The following is a 24,887-nucleotide window of genomic DNA, read 5'->3' as shown; positions in this document are numbered from 1 at the left end:
GTTGCACTACCAGTTGGAAGATGGCGTTCACGTATCGTACAGCCGTTACGGCGCCTTCCATGACCACCAGCTGCGTACGTCGGCCCCACATAATGCCACCCTAAAACAGCAGGGAACCTTCACCTTGCTGCACTCGCTGGACAGTGTGTCTAAGGCGTTCAGCCTGACTAAGTTGTCTCCAAACACGTCTTCCACACCCATCGGTAAAGAGAACATGATGCAAATCCTTAGCGGTCCATTCAGCTTATTGTTGGGACCATCTGTGCCGCGCTGCATGGTGTCGTGGTTTCAAAGATGGACGTCGCCATGGACGTCGGGAGTGAAATTTCCCATCATGCAGCGTATTGCGCACAGTTTGACTCGTGACCCGACGTCCTGTGGCTGCACGAAAAGCATTATTCGACATGGTGGCGTTGCTGTCAGGGCTCCTTCGAGCCATAATCCGTAGGCAGCGGTCATCCACTGCAGCAGTAGCCCTTGGGCGGCCTGAGCGTGGCATGTCACTGACAGTTCCTGTCTCTCTGTATCTGCTCCATGTCCGAACAACATCGCTTTGGTCACTCCGTGACGCCTGCACACTTCCCTTGATGAGAGATTTTTCTGGCACAAAGTAACAATACAGACGCTATCGAACCGCAGTATTGACCGTCTAGGTATGGTTGAACTACAGACAACATGAACCGTGTACCTCCTTTCTGGTGGAATGACTGCAACTGATCGGCTGTCGGACCCCCTACGTCTAAGAGGCGCTACTCATGCTTGGTTGTTTACCTCTTTGGTCGGATTTAGTGACATCTGAGAACAGTCAAATGCCTGTGTCTGTGATACAATATCCACAGCCAATGTCTGTCTTCAGGAGTTCTGGGAACCGGGATGATGCAAAACTTATTTGTATGTGTGTCTTTCGTTATGGGGAGGCAAGAGGAAGTCAGCACACAATTTTAGGGGTCTATGGGAAAAGACAACCAAAGGGTAGTGAGCCGCACCGTCCTACATTCACAGCGATTAATTCTGGGTGAAACAGGTGGTTCGAAACGATGTCAAATCGCTGGATATCGCTCGCGAAGCGAAGGCACGCTGAGATTTGATGATTACTAGCGATATTAAACGCAGACGCTTCAACAAGCGCTGTGGCCCAACCATTGTATGGCAACCACGTTGCGATTTGGAGGATGAAGCATGAGGAGGGAAGTCATGCATTCTATTTTTAGAAGGCACAGGCACGGATGGCATAAGATTTTGCTCCGCTTAGAGAATCTGAGCACTGGGGTTTGCTCCGTTTCGCCACGCAGATGTGTCTTGCTCACATACGAAGCGTTTTCATCAGCGAATGTGTCATATTTGGGGGGAAAGCAACCCTCACGTCACCCACGAATGTGGTCATCGAGGATGATAGATTTACAGACTGACATGGTACATGATTACGTGATAGGCCCCTGCATGCTTCCTTCTCGAGTTACAGGCGTTAGCTATATGACTTTCACTCGGGAAATACTGCCAGAATTGGTGGTCGTGCCACATTCCACCGCACATGTGGCTTCACACATTTCAGTGTAGCTGTCAGAACTCAGACCGGACAGATGTTTGGAGATCGGTGGACTGGTCGAAGTGTCACTGTCACATGGCCATCTCACTCACCTAACCTCTAACGACTGGACTTTATCTTTTGAGTTCATTTGAAGAATGTGGTGTATGAGACCCCAGTAGAGCCAGCGGCAAACTTAGTTGCAAGGATACATGCAGCGTTGGAAAATTTTCGCTCCGTGCCCGGTATCTCTGAGTATCAGTCAATGAAGACGGGTGTCAGGCATGCTGCAACTGTGGACAAAGGCATTTAGAACACCTTTTCCAATTTGACATGATTTCTTGTAAGAGTAAAACAAATTGTGATATACTGATATTCTTGTTGTGAAGAAACTTCCAAAGTAGAAATTCAATTGCTCAGATCGCAGCTGATACATATCTTGACTACAAGATTTAGCATAGTTATATCGCCATCTTCAAGTTATGGGATACGTGTATTATACAGCCACTACTACTCACAATTCAGGTATCTGATGGTCTGAAGATGGCAATATAACTTTGCTGAAACTAGCAATCAGGATACGTGTCAACTGCTATATGAGAAATAGAATTTCTACTTTAGCTTTTTTTGCATTGTGACACAGATCGCTCCCCTTCCGACAATGTCAGGTAATTATTGTTTTTTGTTGTTTGCACACTGAATACTTTTATGTTTCCTCCTCTCTTCTCTGCGTTTATATCTCCTTTCTGTTAACTTAAATAATAGCGCTGAATTCTCGGAAAATCTGCCGTTATTCATTGAACGCAGCTAATTGCCGCACTTCCAGTGGATTAGATGGAGATACCTGATGTGCAAGCAGATGTTAGCCACTGTAATTTAGGCGCTGTCGGTATATTACTGTTGTATCACGTACACCGCAAAACACAGGCGATTTTACAGGGTTCCAAGACTGGGAATGGAAACCCGTGTCTGAAACCTGATCCAGGAAGGCAACAGCCTACACAGCAGCTAGCTTCAACTTGTCCACTGGCAGTCGTGGCAATCGGTCGCAATCACTGAATAACCTACAACACAGGTCTATTGCGAGACGTTCCACCTGCCGTCCGTAAACTTGCAAGGTCGCGTTTGCTGCCCAAGAGGTATCTTAATGGCAGGCGCCCGTGGATATAACTTCGTCGCTCGGTAGCGTCGTTGGATGACATTTCCGGACACGGGTTCCTATGCTCAATTTCTTCCTCAAGACACCCACTGAAACCCTTCGAAGCTTTTCGGTATAGTTGTGTAACACATTCTGACATGGAGTATGTACACCAGTTATTGCTAAGATTATTGGCTGGATGACTTTCAGAGGTAGTAGTATGTCCATACACAAAAGTCCGGTAAACATAGCCTTTAAAAGCCGGCCATTGTGACCGAGCGGTTCTAGGCGCTACAGTCCGGAACTGCGCGACCGCTACGGTCGAAAGTTCGAATCCTGCCTCCGGCATGGATGTGTGTGATGTCCTTAGGTTAGTTATGTTTAGGTAGTTCTAAGATCTAGGGGACTGATGACCTCAGATGTTGAGTCCCGCCGGCCGAAGTGGCCGTGCGGTTCTAGGCACTGCAGTCTGGAAGCGCGAGACCGCTACGGTCGCAGGTTCGAATCCTGCCTCGGGCATGGATGTGTGTGATGTCCTTAGGTTAGTTAGGTTTAAGTAGTTCTAAGTTCAAGGGCTCTAATGACCTCAGAAGTTGAGTCCCATAGTGCTCAGAGCCACTCGAACCATTTTTTAACCTAAGATGTTAAGCCCCATAGTGCTTACAGCCATTTGAACCCTGGGCTTTAAAATGAATACTTGAAGAGCTATAAGCACTTGTTCATCTTCGGTATTGAGAAAGTCATCTCTTCTGCTCCAAGCTCTTTGGTTTCCATGTTTTTGGTGGAGGTAGTAAGGCCAAAAACAAAGAAATGCTCCATAAATATGGGCTCTGGAATCCATACCTAGGGTACAGGTCCTTGCCTAGTAGAACATTTCCGTTTCACAGCAGCGAACATCAAGGTAAGTCTACAATTTCGTAGATTCTAAATACTAACTCCTATAATCGTTTGCTTGTCACTCCTGTCAACGATTTCAAAAAATTCCAAAGAAATATTATCTATTGCTACTTCGTCGTTCCTAAGCTCCTTCAGACTATAATGTTGTATTCGCCTCAGGATAAGTGTGATTCGGTGTGAAATATTGAGCGGATGATGTATCTGTTAAGACGTCGGAATCCACTTCAGTAGAAGCGAGTTAATATTGACGTCTGCTCAGTCACGAATGCTTCCTACAACTAACCTGCATCACTTCCGATGTGTCGGACAGCGCGATGTGAGAGTACAGCCAATGCCCATTAAAGCGGCGATCGCTATTTCGAGTCCTGATTCGGCCAGAGGATTTCATCTCAAATGGGCTACTCAGCAAAGCCAACGTCGAGAATCAGGGAGCGTAAGTAACAATATCGTACACCGCAGTGTTCTTACGAGGACAGTGTTCACACACTACACGTCTATCCCTAAACCCATATGATGGGAAGTACAACAATTGCACATTGATATTAAATTTTGTTTGACAACACTTTTCGTCCACATTCACTGCGACGACGTTTATCACAGTGTAATATGTATGAATCTAAGTTTGCTCTGAGTAAATCACTGGCCGTTTTAATTCTGATGCCTCATTTTTCAGTAAATATCTAATGTAGTATATCTGTTGTCAAGCTACGTTCGTACATACTACCTTACTCTCGGATCTTTCTAAGCCAAATCATGTAGACAACAATTTTTGTTTCTTTTCCAGCCTTGAAGTACAGTCCCATGAGATGAAAGCTGTAAAGGTCTCGCACAGTTTGTTTTCTGTTGTATTGCTCATAATGTCATGAAAACTGCTACTTAATGACACATTTAACCATGCCCGCAATGGTATATTTAAGAGGCGAACTTCTCTTCTTTGGGGCAAATACTTGAATTCTATTCCGTTCACTTTCCTGTCCCTCCAGCTCTAATTTTCACACCACAGACTTACTAAATTTTAACATTTATCTGCACACTACTTCATCCTTTCCATTAGCACTGCCATTTCTTTCTCCTCCTAATCGTTACGAATTTTTCATTTGTGTGACCACACAAAACCCCACAACAACAAACACATTCACACCCACAATTTTTATCCTAGGGTGATCAATCTTACGGGTATGACAGTAGATGAAAACGGGAAACAGCTGTTGGAAAAAGGTCTAAAATACAATGTTGACTCGCCAGCAAATGAACAACAGATATAAGATCTCATTATGGAATCAGAATATACTCTCACTGTAGAAGAAAAAAATGAAAACAGTAATGTAAACACAGGGCTGACTGGTGAGTTAATAAAAGAAGAAATTAAAAACATAGCAGCACAGGTTAAAAAAACAATAAATTCGAAAATAATTGTGATGAAACATAGCTTAAAAATCTGAAGAAAAAACTACAAGCAGAAAATATTATTGTTGTAACAAAATCAGACAAAGGTAATAGTGTTGTCCTTGTGAAAGCAAAAGAATCGTAGAAAAAAGAGAAGAATTCTTCAGCAAAAACAACATAAAAAGTTAAAATCAAACTCAACTAACATATTTCAAACATGTTAAAAACACACTCAAAAACATGGAGTATACATTTACAGGCAGCGAGAAAGAGAGACTTGTACAAAAAAACACTCAAGCCACCAACATCAGATGCCAACTGAAGGTCCATAAAGGAAATTATTCAGTTCGTCTAATAGTACATTTCAGAGCAGCTCCTACATACCTATTAGCAAAACAGCTCACCCAGTATTATAAACTATAAAATGCTGGACCAATCAGAAATACCTCTCAACTGGTAGAACATAATTTAATGGACACAAAAGTCCCTGACACAGCAACATTGTTCTCATTTGATGTAGAATGTATGTACAGTGGCGTCACTGTTAATGAAACCATAAAAGTAATTGAAGAAAACCTGAAAACACACAACCAACTACTTCATGAACACACAGATGAAACGATAAAATTGTTACAGTTAATAACACGACAAAATTATTTTGATTTCAATCAGTAATACTATATACAAGAAGAAGGTTTATCCATGGGTTCAGCTATTTCAGGAAACTTAACCAACATTTTCATGAATCACACAGAGAAATTAATATTTGAAGACATAATAACGAAGAAAAGCTACGTCGTCATCTACTGGTACAGATACAAGGATGACATAATATGCATGGTAGATGAACCTAAAAACAGAATAGATCAACTACACAAAGACATAAATTCTGTACACAAAAACATAAAGTTCACAATAGAAGAAGAACAAGAAAACACACCCAACTTTTTTTATATGAAACCATAAGAAAAGAGAATAATAAACATGCATTTGACATGTACAGAAATCCCACAACAAGTGACATTATCTTAAATGCAACTTCAAACCACCCAAAGAACCACAAACAAGCATCAGTCAGATACATCTATAATTCCGATAGTAGAGCTGTGAGGACGGGTCGTGAGTCGTGCTTGGGTAGCGCAGATGGTAGAGCACTTGCCCACGAAAGGAAAAGGTCCCGAGTTCCAGTCTCGGTCCGGTACACAGTTTTAATCTGCCAGGAAGTTTCACATCAGCGCACACTCCGCTGCAGAGTGAAAATCTCATTCTGGAATCAAAAAATGGTTCAAATGGCTCTGAGCACTATGGGACTCAACTGCTGTGGTCATAAGTCCCCTAGAACTTAGAACTACTTAAACCTAACTAACCTAAGGACAGCACACAACACCCAGCCATCACGAGGCAGAGAAAATCCCTGACCCCGCCGGGAATCGAACCCGGGAACCCGGGCGTGGGAAGCGAGAACGCTACCGCACGACCACGAGATGCGGGCCATTCTGGAATCAAATACATGTTAAAAGGCTGAACAGGATCCCCTCAATCACTTCTAATAACTAAAAAGAGTTAGCTATTATAAAACAAATAGAATTAAAAATAGGCGCAAATAAACAACGGTAGACAAACTAAACAAAAAAAAAAAGAAAAATAATGAAAAAAACTAACCGAACCACACTAACTCCTACAACCTGCACTGCAACAAAGAAAATTGCATACAATGACCTACCACAACAAATTCCCTCACAAAATAGGCAACATATTCAAAAAACAAGGCATAAACATTGCTTACAAATCGAACAATTCCATACTAAAGCACATCCCAGACAGATACCAACAATTTGGTATTTATCAGCTCAGTAGCAGAGACTGTAAGGAGGTTTACACTGGAATGACTAGCAGGACATTCGACATGTGATATAAAGAACACATCAGAGCATTTAAATACGGTACAGATAATTCAGCATTTGCAGATCATCTAAAAGAAGAACACCATAGACCAAGCAATATCAGAAACGATATAAATATCACAAAAATCAGACGAACACCTCCTCCCTCTCCAAGAAAATTTCCACGTTCAAAAAGCATTAACATAAAATAAACAGTTACTACATGACCAGATAAATATTGGAAACCAGAATCTGTATAGAATAACTGATGAACTGACATGAAAAGAAAAGACCCTTTTCCATCCTCCCCTCTCCCACAACCCCCACCTTCCCTCACTCACAGCTACATTTCACTTCTCGCTTCTCACCTTCTCGTCTAACTCACTCTCCCTCAAACTGCTATATACTTGTGTCCACTCATCATGGTTTCCCTCTCCCCTAAAAAAAAAAAAAAATTCCTTCATCGCTATTCTTTCTCTCCTCTTACGCATTACATAATACACAGAAACATAATTAAATATAATTGCACACATACAATAATCTAATGAAAAAAATGTTGTAGGTCAAATGCAACGCAGTGGAAAGGTTATGTTGGCAACAATACAAAACACAAACAACAACTCATACTTGCGGAACAAAAACAAACAGAATACAGTGGTGTGCATAAAAGTGTGTTCGAGAAACATAAGAGATGCATAGTGCTGCAGAACATCTGAAAATTAGACCAAAATTATCAGTGTCTAACAGAGAAAAATAACGATGTGCTATCAGACGGTATTTCCCGATGTAAGAGAGATATCAGCCGAAAAATCACCGTAAGTACAAATCAACCTATTCTTAACCAACAGTTTTTCTATCTAAAAGCAAATCAAAATGTAAATAATTACAGACTACTGATGACGCTTTACCTCAATAAAGCGAAACGCGTCTGGTGAAAAAAATCAAGCATTTTTGTAGTTGCAATGACAGAAAAAAATATCCTCAAGAATAATCGTAATGAATTTAAGGACATTTACAATAACACATCGTGGCTGCCGGGTAAAGTCATTTTCGGGGATAACATATAGCCTACCCCATCTTAAGCTAACTTCAATCTACTGAGCTCAGATGCTAAACTAAGGGACGAGGCAATGCAGCAGCACAAAACAATTAACACAAACAGCAATGACAAAAAAATGGAAATTGGCAAAGCAAGCTACAGTAAATCTAAATTATCAAGCAAATACAACATTACAACTAATATGAGCCAATGTGCAGCAACAAGAAAAATAAATCAGTAGTAAAACTAGCTTAACAGAGTAATACAAAGTGAAATTTAGTAGCACTATGCCTGGCAAACAGCAGCAGCAAATGCAATAACTTATATCTAAACATGACAAAGCTCAAGCAGAAAAAATATTACACTAAAGACAACAATGTACGAAAGGGAAATGTCTATTCACATCTTAATATCTATGTCATTAAAGTGGTGCAACACAAGGAGTTATTCCACCAAAAAAATTACCAAGTAGTTGAAAAGAAAATTATGTATGCAGTTACTGTTATTAATCCCTTTTTATTGTTCTTTTCATTCCAAGTGCTCCTTTTTCGAAGAATATGGATCACAAAATTATTATTTAATAGATCTGTGACAGAAAGTGTTCACATTAGCAAATGCATTTTATTTTATAAAACCAATGGTGCAACACAGCTGGAAACAAAATGAGCAATCTCTCAACTAGAAAGACAATAGATGTAAAATGTTTCTCATCATTTCATTAGGCATTATAGTAAATATGATAAATTAAGAGCTGCACAGTGTAATCATATCTTTTCAAGTTTGAGTGTGTCATATTTGCCATGCTTTCGATAAATAAATGTCATTAACGAGGATAATGACCTCTTTTTTTTGCACCTAATGGCTTTCTTTTGTCAGACGACTACCTCTCAGCTGGGCGCCCAAAATGCATTACGTCAAGGTCACTTATCTTTCTTACTGAAATATTTACGACAGCAGTTTCTGCTACAGTGGCAGTATGATATAAAAATATTCACTGGTTGAGAATTTGGTTACAAATGTGTAGAAACAAAATCCTATTGATGTAACTGTCCAAAAAATTTTCGTCGGCACTGTAATACACTCACGCATTTACATACATTTCATAACGCTTAAAGTACGATTCTTGGTTTCCAACAACCTTTTCCACAAATCAGAGTGCCTAACCACAACTCATTATTCCTTACCTTATTATACATATACACTCCTGGAAATTGAAATAAGAACACCGTGAATTCATTGTCCCAGGAAGGGGAAACTTTATTGACACATTCCTGGGGTCAGATACATCACATGATCACACTGACAGAACCACAGGCACATAGACACTGGCAACAGAGCATGCACAATGTCGGCACTAGTACAGTGTATATCCACCTTTCGCAGCAATGCAGGCTGCTATTCTCCCATGGAGACGATCGTAGAGTTGCTGGATGTAGTCCTGTGGAACGGCTTGCCATGCCATTTCCACCTGGCGCCTCAGTTGGACCAGCGTTCGTGCTGGACGTGCAGACCGCGTGAGACGACGCTTCATCCAGTCCCAAACATGCTCAATGGGGGACAGATCCGGAGATCTTGCTGGCCAGGGTAGTTGACTTACACCTTCTAGAGCACGTTGGGTGGCACGGGATACATGCGGACGTGCATTGTCCTGTTGGAACAGCAAGTTCCCTTGCCGGTCTATGAATGGTAGAACGATGGGTTTGATGACGGTTTGGATGTACCATGCACTATTCAGTGTCCCCTCGACGATCACCAGTGGTGTACGGCCAGTGTAGGAGATCGCTCCCCACACCATGATGCCGGGTGTTGGCCCTGTGTGCCTCGGTCGTATGCAGTCCTGATTGTGGCGCTCACCTGCACGGCGCCAAACACGCATACGACCATCATTGGCACCAAGGCAGAAGCGACTCTCATCGCTGAAGACGACACGTCTCCATTCGTCCCTCCATTCATGCCTGTCGCGACACCACTGGAGGCGGGCTGCACGATGTTGGGGCGTGAGCGGAAGACGGCCTAACGGTGTGAGGGACCGTAGCCCAGCTTCATGGAGACGGTTGCGAATGGTCCTCGCCGATACCCCAGGAGCAACAGTGTCACTAATTTGCTGGGAAGTGGTGGTGCGGTCCCCTACGGCACTGCGTAGGATCCTACGGTCTTGGCGTGCATCCGTGCGTCGCTGCGGTCCGGTCCCAGGTCGACGGCCACGTGCACCTTCCGCTGACCACTGGCGACAACATCGATGTACTGTGGACACCTCACGCCCCACGTGTTGAGCAATTCGGCGGTACGTCCACCCGGCCTCCCGCATGCCCACTATACGCCCTCGCTCAAAGTCCGTCAACTGCACATACGGTTCACGTCCACGCTGCCGCGGCATGCTACCAGTGTTAAAGACTGCGATGGAGCTCCGTATGCTACGGCAAACTGGCTGACACTGACGGCGGCGGTGCACAAATGCTGCGCAGCTAGCGCCATTCGACGGCCAACAGCGCGGTTCCTGGTGTGTCCGCTGTGCCGTGCGTGTGATCATTGCTTGTACAGCCCTCTCGCAGTGTCTGGAGCAAGTATGGTGGGTCTGACACACCGGTGTCAATGTGTTCTTTTTTCCATTTCCAGGAGTTTACATATCATCGACACTTCTACAATATTTCATCATAACAGATACGTAGCATAATCAAATTCCTCATATAGCATCAGCTTATTTATCATAAACATACCTCAACAGCATAATACACATCGTCGTCGTAATAATGTCATAACACCTCAGTCAAATCTCAAAAACGTCATAGCTTTCTGCAATAATTTCAAAACTTAAAAAAAATTCTCTGCTCATTTAAATAGTGTCATCTACCTCAAACGTACTTTAAAAATATGATCCCCTAACAAATACATCATTCAAAGCTCTCATTGCATCACAATGGTTCTGAAAAAATATGAACAGTTCACGAAGTACAGACACAATACAATTTCATAAGTATGAAATTATCCAACTGTGTAATTGCGTAAACATGTGTCACTGATGTAGTAAAAAAAATTTTGTCTCTCAGTTAAATTATCAGATAGCTGTGTAATTAATGTGTTAGACAAATATTGTACCGAAGTATAAAGTTGTATAAGCAAATACCATATTAGCTAGGGCTCCTTGTGCTTGCCAAACACATGGTACACAAAGTAAGCATATACCCCCTGAAGATGAATGTAATTATACCCTCAGGTGTTACAGATTACAGCAATGGAATGAAATGTATCACGGAAAACCTTTGTATCATTGTAATTCAAAAATCTTTAAAAGTAAATGTTTTACGTACAAAATTAGTCACTCAGATACGTGTACTGTAGCGCTAAACTGTGCGTCTTGTTGTAAGATAATCTCTGTTTAAGTGTCGTAGTTATCGTCCTCCGAAAGCTAAGTTCTGCAGAAGTCAATGTACTTACCTCATCATAAACAAAAGTGAAGTGCTTTGCGTATAGATATCGTAGTTATTACGTACCTTACCGTGATCAAGAAAGTACTGTGCTGTAACGTATTGTTGTGCTATGCAAAAGGCTGTCTCATTGTAGCTATACCACAAAAATTACTACTAAAACATGTTTTACTTTCCAGAAGAATTCAGAAAAACTGTGCAGATATAAAACAGATACACCCCAAAAGAAACATTGTAAATTGTCACTCATTAGTAGCGTCGTGATAAAATCGTGAAGCTGTCACATAAACTAACCACTGTGTCATCTGGTATCTCACAGAAAGTACTTTAAATCCAGAATGTATTTTCAAGTAAACCAAAATGTTCCACTAAAATCTCATTAGCAGTACTGGTAAATGTTCTAAGCATGTGAGCCTTTTAGTCGTTACGTAATCGAGCAACTAACAAGCAAGAATGTACACACACAATAAAACTGTGTCGTCTGTTCACCATAACAATGCATTCGCAATTTATGTTTAAATATGTTTTCTTGGTTCTCAACTGGATAGTTAACTTCAAACATTGTTGCATGTTAACAGATTCTAAGTCTGACAAAGCGTACTAGTAATGTGAAGTGAAAAGTTTTATGGAAAAGACGAAGTTAAAAAGCAGATTATCTCTCAATAAACTGTTTTACATGTGAAATGTGGTGCAATCTTTTACCCTTTTCTCAGTACGCAGCAAATTAACTTGAACGCAATTATCATGCGGTATATGTCGTTAAAGAATGCTAAAATTTGTCTCAAGGTTAGCGTCTATGTTATTTTTCTCTGAGCCAGCCGACGCACGTGGCTGCCTGTTGTGGGAGTCATTGTCTATTGTCTCTTTGTTGGCGCGCGTCGTTATTGGGATTTGGAGACCTAACTTTTACAAATTCACAGTGTCGATAGGGCCCTGCCCTGTTTCAATTTCGCCAGTTCTGATGCAATTCAGGTCTGTCGTTACGATCATACCGTCTGTCGTCATGTCGGTAGATTCCACAGTTTCTTTCTTGTCGGTCACATGGTGGAGAATTTCTCCCTGAATCGTAAGAGCGCGCTGAACTGTTGCGTCTGAAATTATTCTGTCTCCTTTGATAATAATAGTTCGGGTTACCAAATTGTCTGTTTCTATCATTGCCTCTGTCGTATTCATTACTAAGGAAATGCGAACTTTCTCTGTAACTATTACTCTGCCAGAGGTTGTCATACGGGTGGTGTCTGTTTTGGTTACGATTTCTGTTGTGAGAACAGCCTTGTCGTGTCCAGTTATTATTTCTTTCATCGCGGAATTGCGACGGATGTGACCTGTAATTGTTGTGTTCCTGTTTTCGCGTTCTGCGATTGTCAGTGTCAATTTCTAATTCTTGTAAGAGTCCCTGAAAAGCTTCAATGTCGTCTTTGCAATGTCCTGCCAAAATAATTTGTCGTTAATGTTCAGGTAATTTGATTAAGCAAATGCGGATGAGTTCTGAGGGGCTGTATGAGTTTGACAGGTACTGATTCTTGTGCAACATGTCTTCAAAATATTTCACAAGACTGGAGAATTCAGATTGTTCGAAATGTTTCATCATTATGATGCTATGTTTTACTCAGGCTTGTGTAGCTTGAGACCAATATGTTGAGAGGAAGGCATGATAAAATTCCCCTTCACTGTGGTAATCGTGAATGACCGATCGCATTCTTACAGCTGGTTCATTCTCTAAATAGCCACACATAAATTCTAATCTGTGCTCTAATGACCAGTTGGGAGGAAAACAATGAGAGAATTGATGAAGCCACGCTTGTGGATGAATGTCGTTGCCGGAATTCTTAAATGTTTTGAATTTACGTGTAGTAATAAACAGCTTATAGTCAAAATCATCATGTCGGCGAGTCGCATATCGGTCATTGTTACGTCGTGTCGGCGGTTCCATCTCAAAATTCTGTGCACTTTGCCAATTTCTTTCATAATTTCCGAAATGCCCTGTGATATTATTTTGTGCTTTTTCCGTATTTCTAAGTTCCTCTTCCCGTGTTGGAGCGCGAGTGTCCTCTGAAATATGTAATTCTTGTATTACTTGTGCCAACTGATCTTGTACTTCTCGAATTTCTCTTTTGTGCTGTGTATTGATTTGATTTTGATTTTGTTTGAATTTTTTTATTTTCTCATACTCTTCAGTGTCAGTGAAGGCTACAGGTCTTGTGTGAATCAGATCATCATCTACCTTTGTAGATAAATTATTTAGCTGATCCGAAAGTTCGAGTACTTTCTCTGATTATGAACTAATTTCCTCCATGTGTCTTTCTGAACCAATTTTCAGAGTATCTACTGTGTCCTTTAAGTTTTCCTGTGTTTTTGCAAGTTGCGTAACCGAATCAGTAGATGCAACTGAGTCAATTTTAGCTTGCAAGATCTGATGATTTTCATGAACAATAGTTTGCAGTTCTTTTATGGCTGCTTCGTGATTCTGTAATGCATTTTCATGCCGCGAAAAAGTAGGTTGAAAATGCTCACAAATTTGTGTTTTTACGTCATTACAGACTTTTTGACATTTCGATTCAATGTTATGTAACTCAGTAGTTAAATCTTCACGTGTTTGTTCAAGTGTGGTGTCTAACTTTTGAAGCTTTTGCTGTGTTTGTCTCTGATTTTGTTCCAAGGTGTCTAACTTCTGAAGATTTTGTTCCACTGTGTCTAACTTTTGCGGATTTTGATCCATTGTGTCTAACTTTTGAAGCTTTTGTCCCATTTGTTGCATTAATTGTAATAACAATGCACTGGTGTCTGAAACATGTTCCTCTGTGCTTTTCGGCAGTGAATTTGCACCGGCAACATTCACATTTTGACAAGCGGAAAATGTGTCTTGACTCACTTGAGAAAACGGTGAGAACCCAAAACCTGAGTCTACAGTATTTGCAATATTGTGTTCTGTCATTCCCTATTCCTGAGGGGAGCTGTTGCCGATCGATCGATCGATAAAGCTTCCCTGTTCACTACCTGTTTCACTGTCTACACCATTATTTGACACCCGCTCCATTTCCCTATGCACAGTCACCAAATTACTACTTCGAATGTCTGTTAATTCATTACACAGTGGTGCTGGTAAGCTACGCTCGTCGTCACTATTATTTCTCAGTTTACTTTGGAGCCTAGTGTTACGTTTTTCACACGCCATTATTGTCATGATATTTCACACAATAACACAGAAAAGCACAATTTGAAGAGCAAAAATAAGAGAACACATTAACATAGCGCTTAAAATAATATCTAGTTAATTGCAAGCGCAGCTGCGAAATACTTGGTGCAAATCTAAATGCCTGCCACAATTGTTTTACTGTACGACAGTGAAAGACTGCAACTGCAAAGGAGATTCTCTCGACAATTACGTGCTAGCAGTAAACAAAAGCTACACTAATTACACAAACTACAAGAAAAAATCAGAAGATTCCAGTGAGATATTCTGGAAGGGTCGCCATATGAAATGTCCCCTTAGAAAAATTATACATGGCTGTGCTTAAACTGACACGCAATATTTTTTAGCGCAACGCAATCTGACATTCAATAATCCCTACAAAAGAATGGCCCTGACTAACATTAACCTATACCTTTATTAAATCACTTACCTCACAAAAATCTTGGTTACTCGAACTACTGCAATACAGCGAGCGCCAATACTGCCAGCTAAATAAAAGATTCAAACTACGGAAGGCACTAACTACTGATAGGCATAGTTAGGAAATGAAAGATTTTAATAGAGAACAAACAATGTATTTGCTTAATAGTCATAATATATATAGCAGTTCATGACATCCAGTCTTACAAATTTCAAAACTCCGCCATCTCTCTCCCCACATCCACCACTGCTGGCGGCTCACCTCCAACTGCGCAACACTACACGCTGTTCACAGCCAACTGCCCAACACTACAATGGCAGACAATAATGCAAACTAGCCACAGACTGCACACAGTACAGCCAGTGATTTCCATACAGAGCGCTATGTGGCGTTACCAATATAAAAACCTAAACAGCCTACTTACAATAGTTTCTACTATAGCCATGTCTTCAATCCGCTTAGTCAAACAGGCCTATTACATAGGTTTCATCGTACCTTTTTTTGCGGAATGCGAACCACGAGGACATTACTGTACATGTGTCTTGTAAAACAAAATGTAGCTCATTATCAATTAATTTTCTTGTTACAGTGTAAATGGGAGTATCAGAAGTAATATATGACATTCAAGAGAACTATAAATAAGACGTGTAGTAAAAGCTAACACAATATACGTTTAAAATACATTCTAAAAGTAAACGATTATGTCATCAGTAGGAGAATGTTAGAATTTAATTGGTATATGAGTAGATGCTAAAATAAACTGCAACTTTGAAATGGGTAGCGGCCAAGATTTCGGCTAACGGAATGCCTGAGCACAAGTGCCAAAGGGCTCAGCTTCGCTTCGTCTTCATCTACATCTAAATCATACTCCGCAAGCCACCTAATGGTGTGTGGTGGAGGGTACTTTTGGTACAATTACCTGATGCCTCCAACCCTGTTCCGTTCGCGAATAGTGCGTGGGAAGAATGAGTGTCGCTAATTTCTCGAATTTTCTCCTCGTGGTCAACGTGCGAGATGTATGTGGGGGGAAGTAATATGTTGTCTGGCTCCTCCTGAAAAATACTGTCCCGAAATTTCAATACTAAATCCCTCCATGATGCACAACGCCTCTCTTGTAACGTCTGCAGTGGAGTTTGTTTGGCATCTCGCCCATCACCACGCGACGCTGTCTGAACGCGAAGAGGGGGAAGAGGAGAATTGTGAACGTGCCACTTTTAAATGGCAGTACAGTCGCATTGCATAAGATGTCGTTTTATATTTTGCATTTCTCAACAACATACCTCACAAACGAAACAAATTTTCAGTTTTATTTAATTATTTTTGGTTCATTGAAGGCATAATATAATTTTTATCTAGTACAATCTTTCGGCATACAAACAGACGCTGACAATTTTCACAGAGTTTCACAGTTAAGATGCACCGTAGTCGTGACTTATTTAGTTGCATAATCCGTAACAGTCTTTTACATAAATGTGTCGATCGCTCTATTGTAGCATTTCTGTAACCTCATTATGGTGACATAGAAAAATCTACCTGAGGAAAATGTAGACAAACTGCAGAGTTTTAACGTAGAATGATTTGTCATTAAAACTGGAATTACCTTGCAGATACTCAGCTACATCAGCACATTCACATGGTCGCTTTCAACCAAACGGAAAATGGTCTCAAAAACAAAAGAAACAGACGTAAAATTGAGTCTGTCCTGCAATGCTTTATAAAACTACTCTTTCAATTTTTTGAAGGCCACAATGAATTCTACAGACCTCGCGTTTTCTTTAAGAGCAGTGAACTTAGGAAAATGGACTGTCTTTGAATACGTCTGTTCTAACACGCAATGTTCTATTTAAATGCATCTCCATCTAATCACAAAGAAGTTCTCTCGAGATGTCTCACTACGAAGAGTATAGTCAAGTCGACTTCAAATGCAAAGTCTGCAATCCAGTTCAGATGATCTAATTTTCGTTCCTGCACTCCTTTTTTCTTCATAAATTCAACTATAGCCAGTTTTAAATCGAAAAATCGTTTCAGGCATGTCCCTTAACTTGACGTACTTTGCAATCGTGTATGAAGTCTCGATACTCTTCGTTCAGTTCCATTGGAAATGATAGCAACTTACAGTGAAATAATGTGTGTGGCTTCACAAATTTTACTATTCGTATGATACATTTCTTCACGCGCTCCAGACCTGAAAAATTTAGCACAAAGTGCTCTTTGATCTACAGAACAATGAATATCATCTCTCGATCGTTGTAATTTTTTGCTGTTTCATTGTCAACTTAATCTTTAAATTCCTTTTGCCTGGAGTTATAATGTCATTTCATAGTGAACATGCAGTACCGGACGTTATGCGAAATGAGAAGACACAATCCTCTCTTTTGTCATTCCCATTCATTTTAAAGGATTGTGACTATGGATTGCTAGAGTGCACTTTTTGTGCAAACAACCTCTGGACCTGCGAACGTTCTTCACACCATGAAAAAACAGCACTGACTGTACGATTCTGCCGAACTCAGAGCACTGTCGACCGAAAAATGCCATACGGCAGTACTCAATGAAATGTCGCAGTGTTTTGGATACTTTTGAGAAGTACCGAGCAAAGCCGATTGACAGGCCGGTTTTTGGCCAGCCCACGGTCCACACACGCTGCATGCGTGTGCTTCGTCACGCCGTGTCCAGCCCTGTTCTAAATAGATAAGGTAGGAAAGGGTTGTTGGAGTTTCCCATCCCATCGAAGGCGACTTTGTTCGAGACAGGATGCATACTTGACTTGAGGAATCTGAAAGAATGTTCCCAACAGTTCCCTAAGCCAAGTAGGGAAACAACAGAATAGCCGAATTTGGAAGGCCGGAAGGGATCTGAATCTCCGCTTGTCCAGTTTCTTATAAGCGAACTCGTTTAGTAAAAACTGGAAGTATTTAGTACAAAAAACTAACAATAGTTAGACACCGAGTAAATCATCAAAAAAAGAAGAAAACTTAAAACATTCGTCAAAACTATTCATGCATTCCAACAAGTAATAGAGGATGTAAAGTTCCTGTCAACTGAGCAGACGGTTCCCAGGGACTACACTTTCATTAACTCTTTTGTCTATTAGTGAGTTGGCAGTGAATTAATGCTTTAGTTACGTTTTGATGAATCAAAGAATGGATCGTTGCTCAATTTTCATAAGTGGTCTAGGGCGCTTTGCAGGTTCGAGTCTCCCCTCGGGCATGGGTGTGTGTGTTGTCCTTAACCTAAGTTAGAGTAACTGGTGTGTAAGCCTAGGGATCGATCAACTCACCACTTTGGTCCCATACGAATATACCACAAATTTCCGAAGTTTTTTCATAAAAGAGGGAGGAAGGAAGGTTAGGTTTTAAATTCCATTCAGCAACCAGATCATTAGAAACGGAGAACACTCTCGGACTGTTTCAAGGTTCGGGAAGCAAATCGCCCGTAACCTTTCAGAGGAACCGTACCGGCATTTTCCTGGACCGATTTAGGCAAATTACGGGAAACCTAAATCAGGATCAGCTGATCCGTCGATCCGTCATTGAAGTGGACGTGGCAACCTGCCTGGTCATCAATATGTGGAAATACAGAATACGACTGCTACACTTATTATAAAACATGTAATTACGCGGCTGTTTTCAGCACTACATTAGAAATCTTCAGGGCATTACGCAAACTGAATGATGATATACATCCCTCGGTGCATTAGAACAAGTGCCACCTGCATACAATAGTATCATGGGTTTCTATTTACACAATGTGCGTACTCTAGCCATCTAACTACATCAGGCATAGGATGTCGTAAGGATGTTTGGACGCGAATTTGAACCGTCGCCTTTCCGAATGCGAGTCCAGTGTGCTAAACGGCGCCAACTCACGGGGTCCGCACAGTCTTACCGACTAAGTTACTCCCTTCGTAACCTGTCAGGAATCTGTCAATACAGGGTACAAGTGTAGATATTTCTATTAATTACTGAAGCCGGTGCAATGAACAACATTACATCGGTATTTACGACAGTTGTGGACAAATAATTATAGGTATTACAAGTCAAATGTTACTAGGTTGGTTAGTACATCCAAGTACATGTGGGAATAGCAAGCCATTAATTATTATACTCCCCTGCGCAGCGGGTCAGGTGCTGTAGTGTGGACGTGTGGACGCAAAACGGTTAGTATATACTGACAGGCATAGTCCACATAGCAATGTACTTACGGCTATGAAGTAAACATCAGGTCACAACGTTCGTGACGTGTTTGAGAGAAGACTATTCGAAGTAGAGAAAAACAGATCAACACATTGATGCGTGTGATTTCTCTAAGATTTTGGCAGATCTTTGTACAGAGAGTTCGTTTTGACATTGGTTTGCTTGTGTGGAGAAAATCATTGCACACTCTTGCGAAGTGTTTGAATTTTCTCGAACGGCTGATCTAGTCTATTTACGTATTAAGGTACCACATACAAAAACATCTGTACTCATACCCGTTACACCCTCTATGGCAAAGAAGGTTACCTCCTTTTTTCGTCATCTTTTTGATATCTATACTCCTAATTCATAATCACTTGTACTACCGCAGAGGAGTCGAACATACTTCACTGGTCCAGAGAACAGAATTTTGTTGACGTGGTATAACCCTCTCAGACACTGCCTTTTGTCCATCTTTTCTGTTTGTAGTACTTGTAAATGGGACGTACGTGTGATCTTAATTTTCTTAACATTTCCTACTTCTCTATTATTCTCAACCGTATATCTCCAATATACATGTTCTCTTAAAAATATTCCAAAATTTATGTAATATCTTCTCGTTCTTGCTCAGTAATAAATACTCTTACAATAAAGAGAAAGACATTGAGCAACATCTGCAGTTCTGACACATCTTGGTAAACTACCATATCGTTGCTTCAGATATGACACGTGAGGCTTGTGACATGGAGGAAAACTTAGTTCTGAATGTATCTGGAATCCAAAGTTCAGTTCATCTTTATGTTATTGGATTTAACTGCATTATTAACGCAAAATGTCAGTGACTTAGAGAATAGATTGAACAACTGAAAACAGAACGTTACGTGGTCGATATTTCGAAATGTATTGGTTATAATTACATATGTTATATTATTTACACCTTAAGAGCCCTACTTCACCATACGCAAGTGCTCCTTGGGACACACGTGTTTTTCACACAAAGAGGACACTATCGTCCTCGTTATCTTCCCGACGCAGCTGTGACTATTTCCAGGATTTCCACTGCGATCGTCGCGTTCTAATGCCAGCCGTTTCTTCTCCCTTGCAGAACCTGGACGAGAGCTCGATTTTCGACGAGCGAAGCCGACAGACGATTCCGTCAACGTGACGTGCGTCGCACGCTCGGTTTTCCCGGAGCCCAAGCTTCACTTATTTGCGGAGAAGTCCAAGGACAGGTGAGTCTCTTTCGTTTTCACTCCTTGATCATAAATTATATTTCTGCTCATGTGTACAAGGCTTAACAGATCTACAGAAATCCCGCCCAGAAGTAAACTCTATCTTCCCTATGTGACATGAAACTCGAAAACCTAGGGGCTTGTGACTCGACTCACGATAAATGTCGCAACGCCATTTGTGTCCCACAAGGGTGCAATACTTCCTCCATTAACTTTGTGACCATACGTCCTTTCTTTGGCGACGGTCGTCGATTTAAACTATGGGAGGGGGCTGCTATGCAGAATTTTTTCGTGAAATGTGTAATCTATGTTCTGTGTTTTAACGTATCTCAACTGACAAAATAGTTTGCTGAGTATCGTACCGCGTCTTAATGTAAAAAGGTATGCTAGGTTTCTCCGTCATAATTTTTTACCTTATTTAGTGGTACGATACAAGAAATCTCCTATGTCAGCTAACTCTGGCAGTGGAAGCGTACAAAGTTATGTGATTTCAACTGCTCTGAAGTTGTGTTTTCTGAGGTGAAGGCGTGTACGAGCGTTGAATTTGCATAAACATAAGTGGAAAAATCCCCTAGAAAGCACACACTGCCTGCAGTACCAGACCAACGGTCCATCGCTTTGGAACAGCGACAAAATGATTTGAGGATGTCAAATTAAATACCTTTGAGCCGTCAGTTTTCTACATTACTGTATTTGGCAACCAATTTCAGCGTTTTACTACGCCTTCTTCAGAAACCTGTCCGACGTGTAGGAAGACTCTACCTCGGTTGTGTTCAAAACAGGGGCCATCAATACTGGTATTAGTAGATATTTGCTACAGTGATTGCTTCAATCATCACCTGCTGACTGTTAGATAAATGTGGGAATGTCCAACTAACTGTCGGCAGGTGATGGTTGAAGCTGTCAATGTAACAAATATCTACTAATACCAGTATCTGACATCCTGTATCGAACAACCGGGTCCCGCAACCATTTATAAAAAGATGTACATACAGAGAAAGTGATTTGAGGTCCATTCCATTGAACTGAGGGTGCATGTTTTTTCTAGCTCCGCAGATCCTGAACTCAGTCTTATTGGGTACATCATGGATACCATGAAGCGAAATCCGCGAAACTTGGCCTAAACCTTGACCTAGATTCATGACTTATGGGTCACCGTTGTGCTGTCATGGACCCCGACGCTTCGGAAAGAAGGAAGGAAGGCTGGGTTTAACGCCTCGTCAACGCCGAGGTCATTAGAGGCGGGACACAGGCTCAGATGGTGTCTAGGGTTGGGAAGGAAATTAGCTGTGCTCTTTCAAAGGAACCATCACGGCGTTTGTCTGTGGTGATATAAGGAAATCATGGAAAACCTAAATCTGGATGGCCGGACGCGGCTTTGAAGTGTCATCCTCCAGAAATCGACTCCAGTATTGGAACCACTGCCCCACCTTGCTCCAACCGACCGCTCGGCAACGCTCCCGGTGTACTGTGGTGCCCGCAGCACATCGCGATGCTTCCGCCATGAAGACGAAAATCTTTGCTACATGTCACAGGCCTACTCGGCGAGGTGCAGGGGAGGACAGCTGCCCAAATCAATACGCTTGAAAAATAAATATTGACAAAATGAATTCGCGTTCTGCCTTGTAAAACAAAGGGACGTAGCAGTTTAGCATTAGTTTGAAGAAATCTGGAATACGCAACAGATATTTATGAGGGTAGTTTGAAAATTTCGTGGTATCACCAGCAGGTGTCAGCGGTAGCGCAACGAGGCATCCGCGTAATAATTCCTAATCCCATATGAGTAAACGCGTGACATATCAGCGTTCTGGGTAGAGATCTGTTGTGCGGATGTTTCGTTTCTTTTCTCCCTGTACTAATTTGTGTAGATGGAAAAAAAATCGAAATTCCATCAGTGATTTAGTACTTCCCAAGAAAGGTACGAAAGCAAAAGAAATTCATGCTGACCTTCACAAGACACTGTGAGTCTCTGCTTCTTCATGTCCACCTGTTGTCGAGTGGGCAAACGAGTTTCAATTTGATCGGGACAGCTTAGATGATAATCCACTTACTGGTCGGCAGAAATGCGCCACCAATCCTGAAATTATTGAAGAACTGCACGAAATGGTTTTGGTGGATCAAGCTGTAGGGATAACATCTGAACAGCTGTACATCACGTTTTAACAGTGGAAGTGAATACGAGAAATTTCTGGATGGGTGCAGTGACTGTTAAACCAGGATCGGAAACGCACAAGAATGAAAACCTTTGACCCGATTTCTGAGCAACCAACAGGATTTCTTGCACCGGTTCGTGATCACAGATGAAACTTTTTCCACTACTGTACCCTAGAGACAGAACAACAAGCAATTTATGAAACAGCAAAGGAAGCAATGGCAATACGGTGAACCGGTAAGAACATGGCGTCAGCTTTCTAATATGCGAGAGAGGTGCTGCTTCGAGGTAACCTCCCCACTGACCAAACAACTACAGAATAATACCACGGTAACCGCCTGCACCAGCTTCAACAAAAGAGTAACAAAGAAAGGCCATGCTTGGCAAGGAAAAAAATTATCTTTCATCAAGACAATACACGCCCACACACTTGTGTCATTGCCGTGGAAAAATTTATGAACTAAGGTACGAATTGTTGCCACATCCGCTTTATTCGCCTTATTTGGTTCCGTCAGACTTCCATTTCTTCCCAAAAATTTTCCTCGGTGGACGGACTTCATCTTTAATCGAAGAACTGACAACCTGAGTTGACGGGTGTTTTACAGCCCAGGAAGAATAAAATTTTCGAGAAGCGATCAAGGCACCGGAACGTCGCTAGACCAAGTGCATTAGTGCACAGAGATACTAAGTGGCAAAATAAAAATAAGTCACTGAGGTAAGTCGTTTCTTTCTGTCCCATTCCAAGAACGTTTCAGACTAACCTCTTACTAACGGCATACATTGATCAGTCAAAACGTTATCAACACTGACCAACGCGACGTTGGACGCAGCCTAGTGGCGTTGCGAGCACGTGACGCGAATACAAGAGTATTTAAGAGGAGCAGACACGGACGGGGAATCACCCTAGCGAAGGTTTGGACTCCAAATGGGGAAATGCGTTGAGATAAGTGGCTGTAACAAAGGTCAGATTATTATTACACAGTCTCCGATCGAGTACATCGGAAACGGCGAAGCTGGTCAAATGATCACGTGCTACTGTAGTGAGCATCTACGGAACGTGGTAGGACAGCGAAACTACCGTTAGGCAATAAATGGTTGGGCGTCCACAAATCTTCACAGAACGTGTGGTTCTGACGCTTCTCTTCACAGTAAAGCAGGATAGATGGTGATCTGTGGCATCTATGGCGAAAGAGAAGAGTGCTGGTGCACCGATAAGTGTTCCGAAGCATATCGTTTATGGTACATTGGTGAACATAGAGCTCTGCAACAGACCACCCCTACGTGTCAAACCAACGACGTTGTCAGTTACGATTTCAGTGGGCACGGAACCATCGGTATTCGACCGTCGATCAGAGAAAACGTGTCGGTTCTTCGGGTGAATCATATTTCTGCTACAATAGGTCGATCGTCGTCCCCACAGTCATCGAGGTGAACAGCGGCTCGGAAAGTACAGCGCGCCACTGACATAGGCTGGTGGCAGTAATATAATTCTGTGGGAGACATTCTCCTTAGCTTGCATGGGACCCGTGGTAGTAATCAAAGACATGCTGACAGGTGCGAACCACCTGCATTCCTTCATGTTTGCTGCCTTCCCCGACGGCGATGTCTTTTTCAGCAGTATAACTGTCCATGTCTCGGATCCAGAGCCGTGCTAAAGTGCTTTGAGGAACATTATAATGAACTCACGTTGATTTTTCGGTGACCCAATTCGTAGAATGTCCTATGGAACCGATTTGGGACACTATCAGTCGTCATCAACGAGTAGGCAAATCAGTGGTCCTTTACTTACGCGAATTACATGACGTGTACGTAGACATCTAATGCAACATACCTCCACAATCCTACCAACAAACTGTCGGATTCCTGATATACAGGATCAGTCATGTTCTTCGTTCCAAATACGAACAAACAAGCTGTTAAGCAGGCGGTTATAATGGTTTGGCTCATCATGGTTGCGGCGGGGCGGGATTGGCGGGCCTCGTTTTGCGATTTACTTAATGTCCACCTACCTCAGTATAGTGTCCATTCGCCACCCGCTGCTCTGCATTCGTAGGTACTATGTAGATGATGAGAAAAGCAGCGTTGAAGAACACCACAGTCCATACTTACGATTACAAAGTTTGCGCAACTGCAGTAACAAAATAAACCTGTAAATCTCTATTAATAACGTGCAAAGTGGGTGCTTCCTCCCTTCATTGAAAGTTTTTGTTTGTGGATACTGATGTTGTACTACGGTCCTTTTCATTTATGGTGTCACCAAGCCCACATTTACGTTGGTATTACATCTACTACTAGTTAGTGCAGCTTATATCACACGTAAGACAGCCAGAAATGTGTTAAGTGCAACCCGAAATTTTACGAGATTCGCACAGGCAACACACTGTTACAAAATGAATTCACATTCGGTCCTTTTCAGTGGAT

General features: G+C 41.7%; 1 protein-coding gene across 1 annotated transcript in view; it reads left to right on the top strand.

Annotated features, from left to right (window-relative positions):
- The window catches only part of LOC126259503 (uncharacterized), a 1,382,428-nt gene that overhangs the window by 1,044,175 nt on the left and 313,366 nt on the right, over positions 1–24,887 (top strand). Inside the window, exon 4 of the mRNA XM_049956351.1 lies at positions 20,188–20,314. Coding sequence (XP_049812308.1) covers positions 20,188–20,314 — 127 coding nt within the window. The remainder of the gene's footprint in view (positions 1–20,187; positions 20,315–24,887) is intronic.

The sequence above is a fragment of the Schistocerca nitens genome, chromosome 5, assembly GCF_023898315.1.
Source record: "Schistocerca nitens isolate TAMUIC-IGC-003100 chromosome 5, iqSchNite1.1, whole genome shotgun sequence".
Classification (NCBI taxonomy): domain Eukaryota; kingdom Metazoa; phylum Arthropoda; class Insecta; order Orthoptera; family Acrididae; genus Schistocerca; species Schistocerca nitens.
Note: the sequence above shows the minus strand (reverse complement) of the source record. Positions and strands in the feature narration are given on the sequence as shown.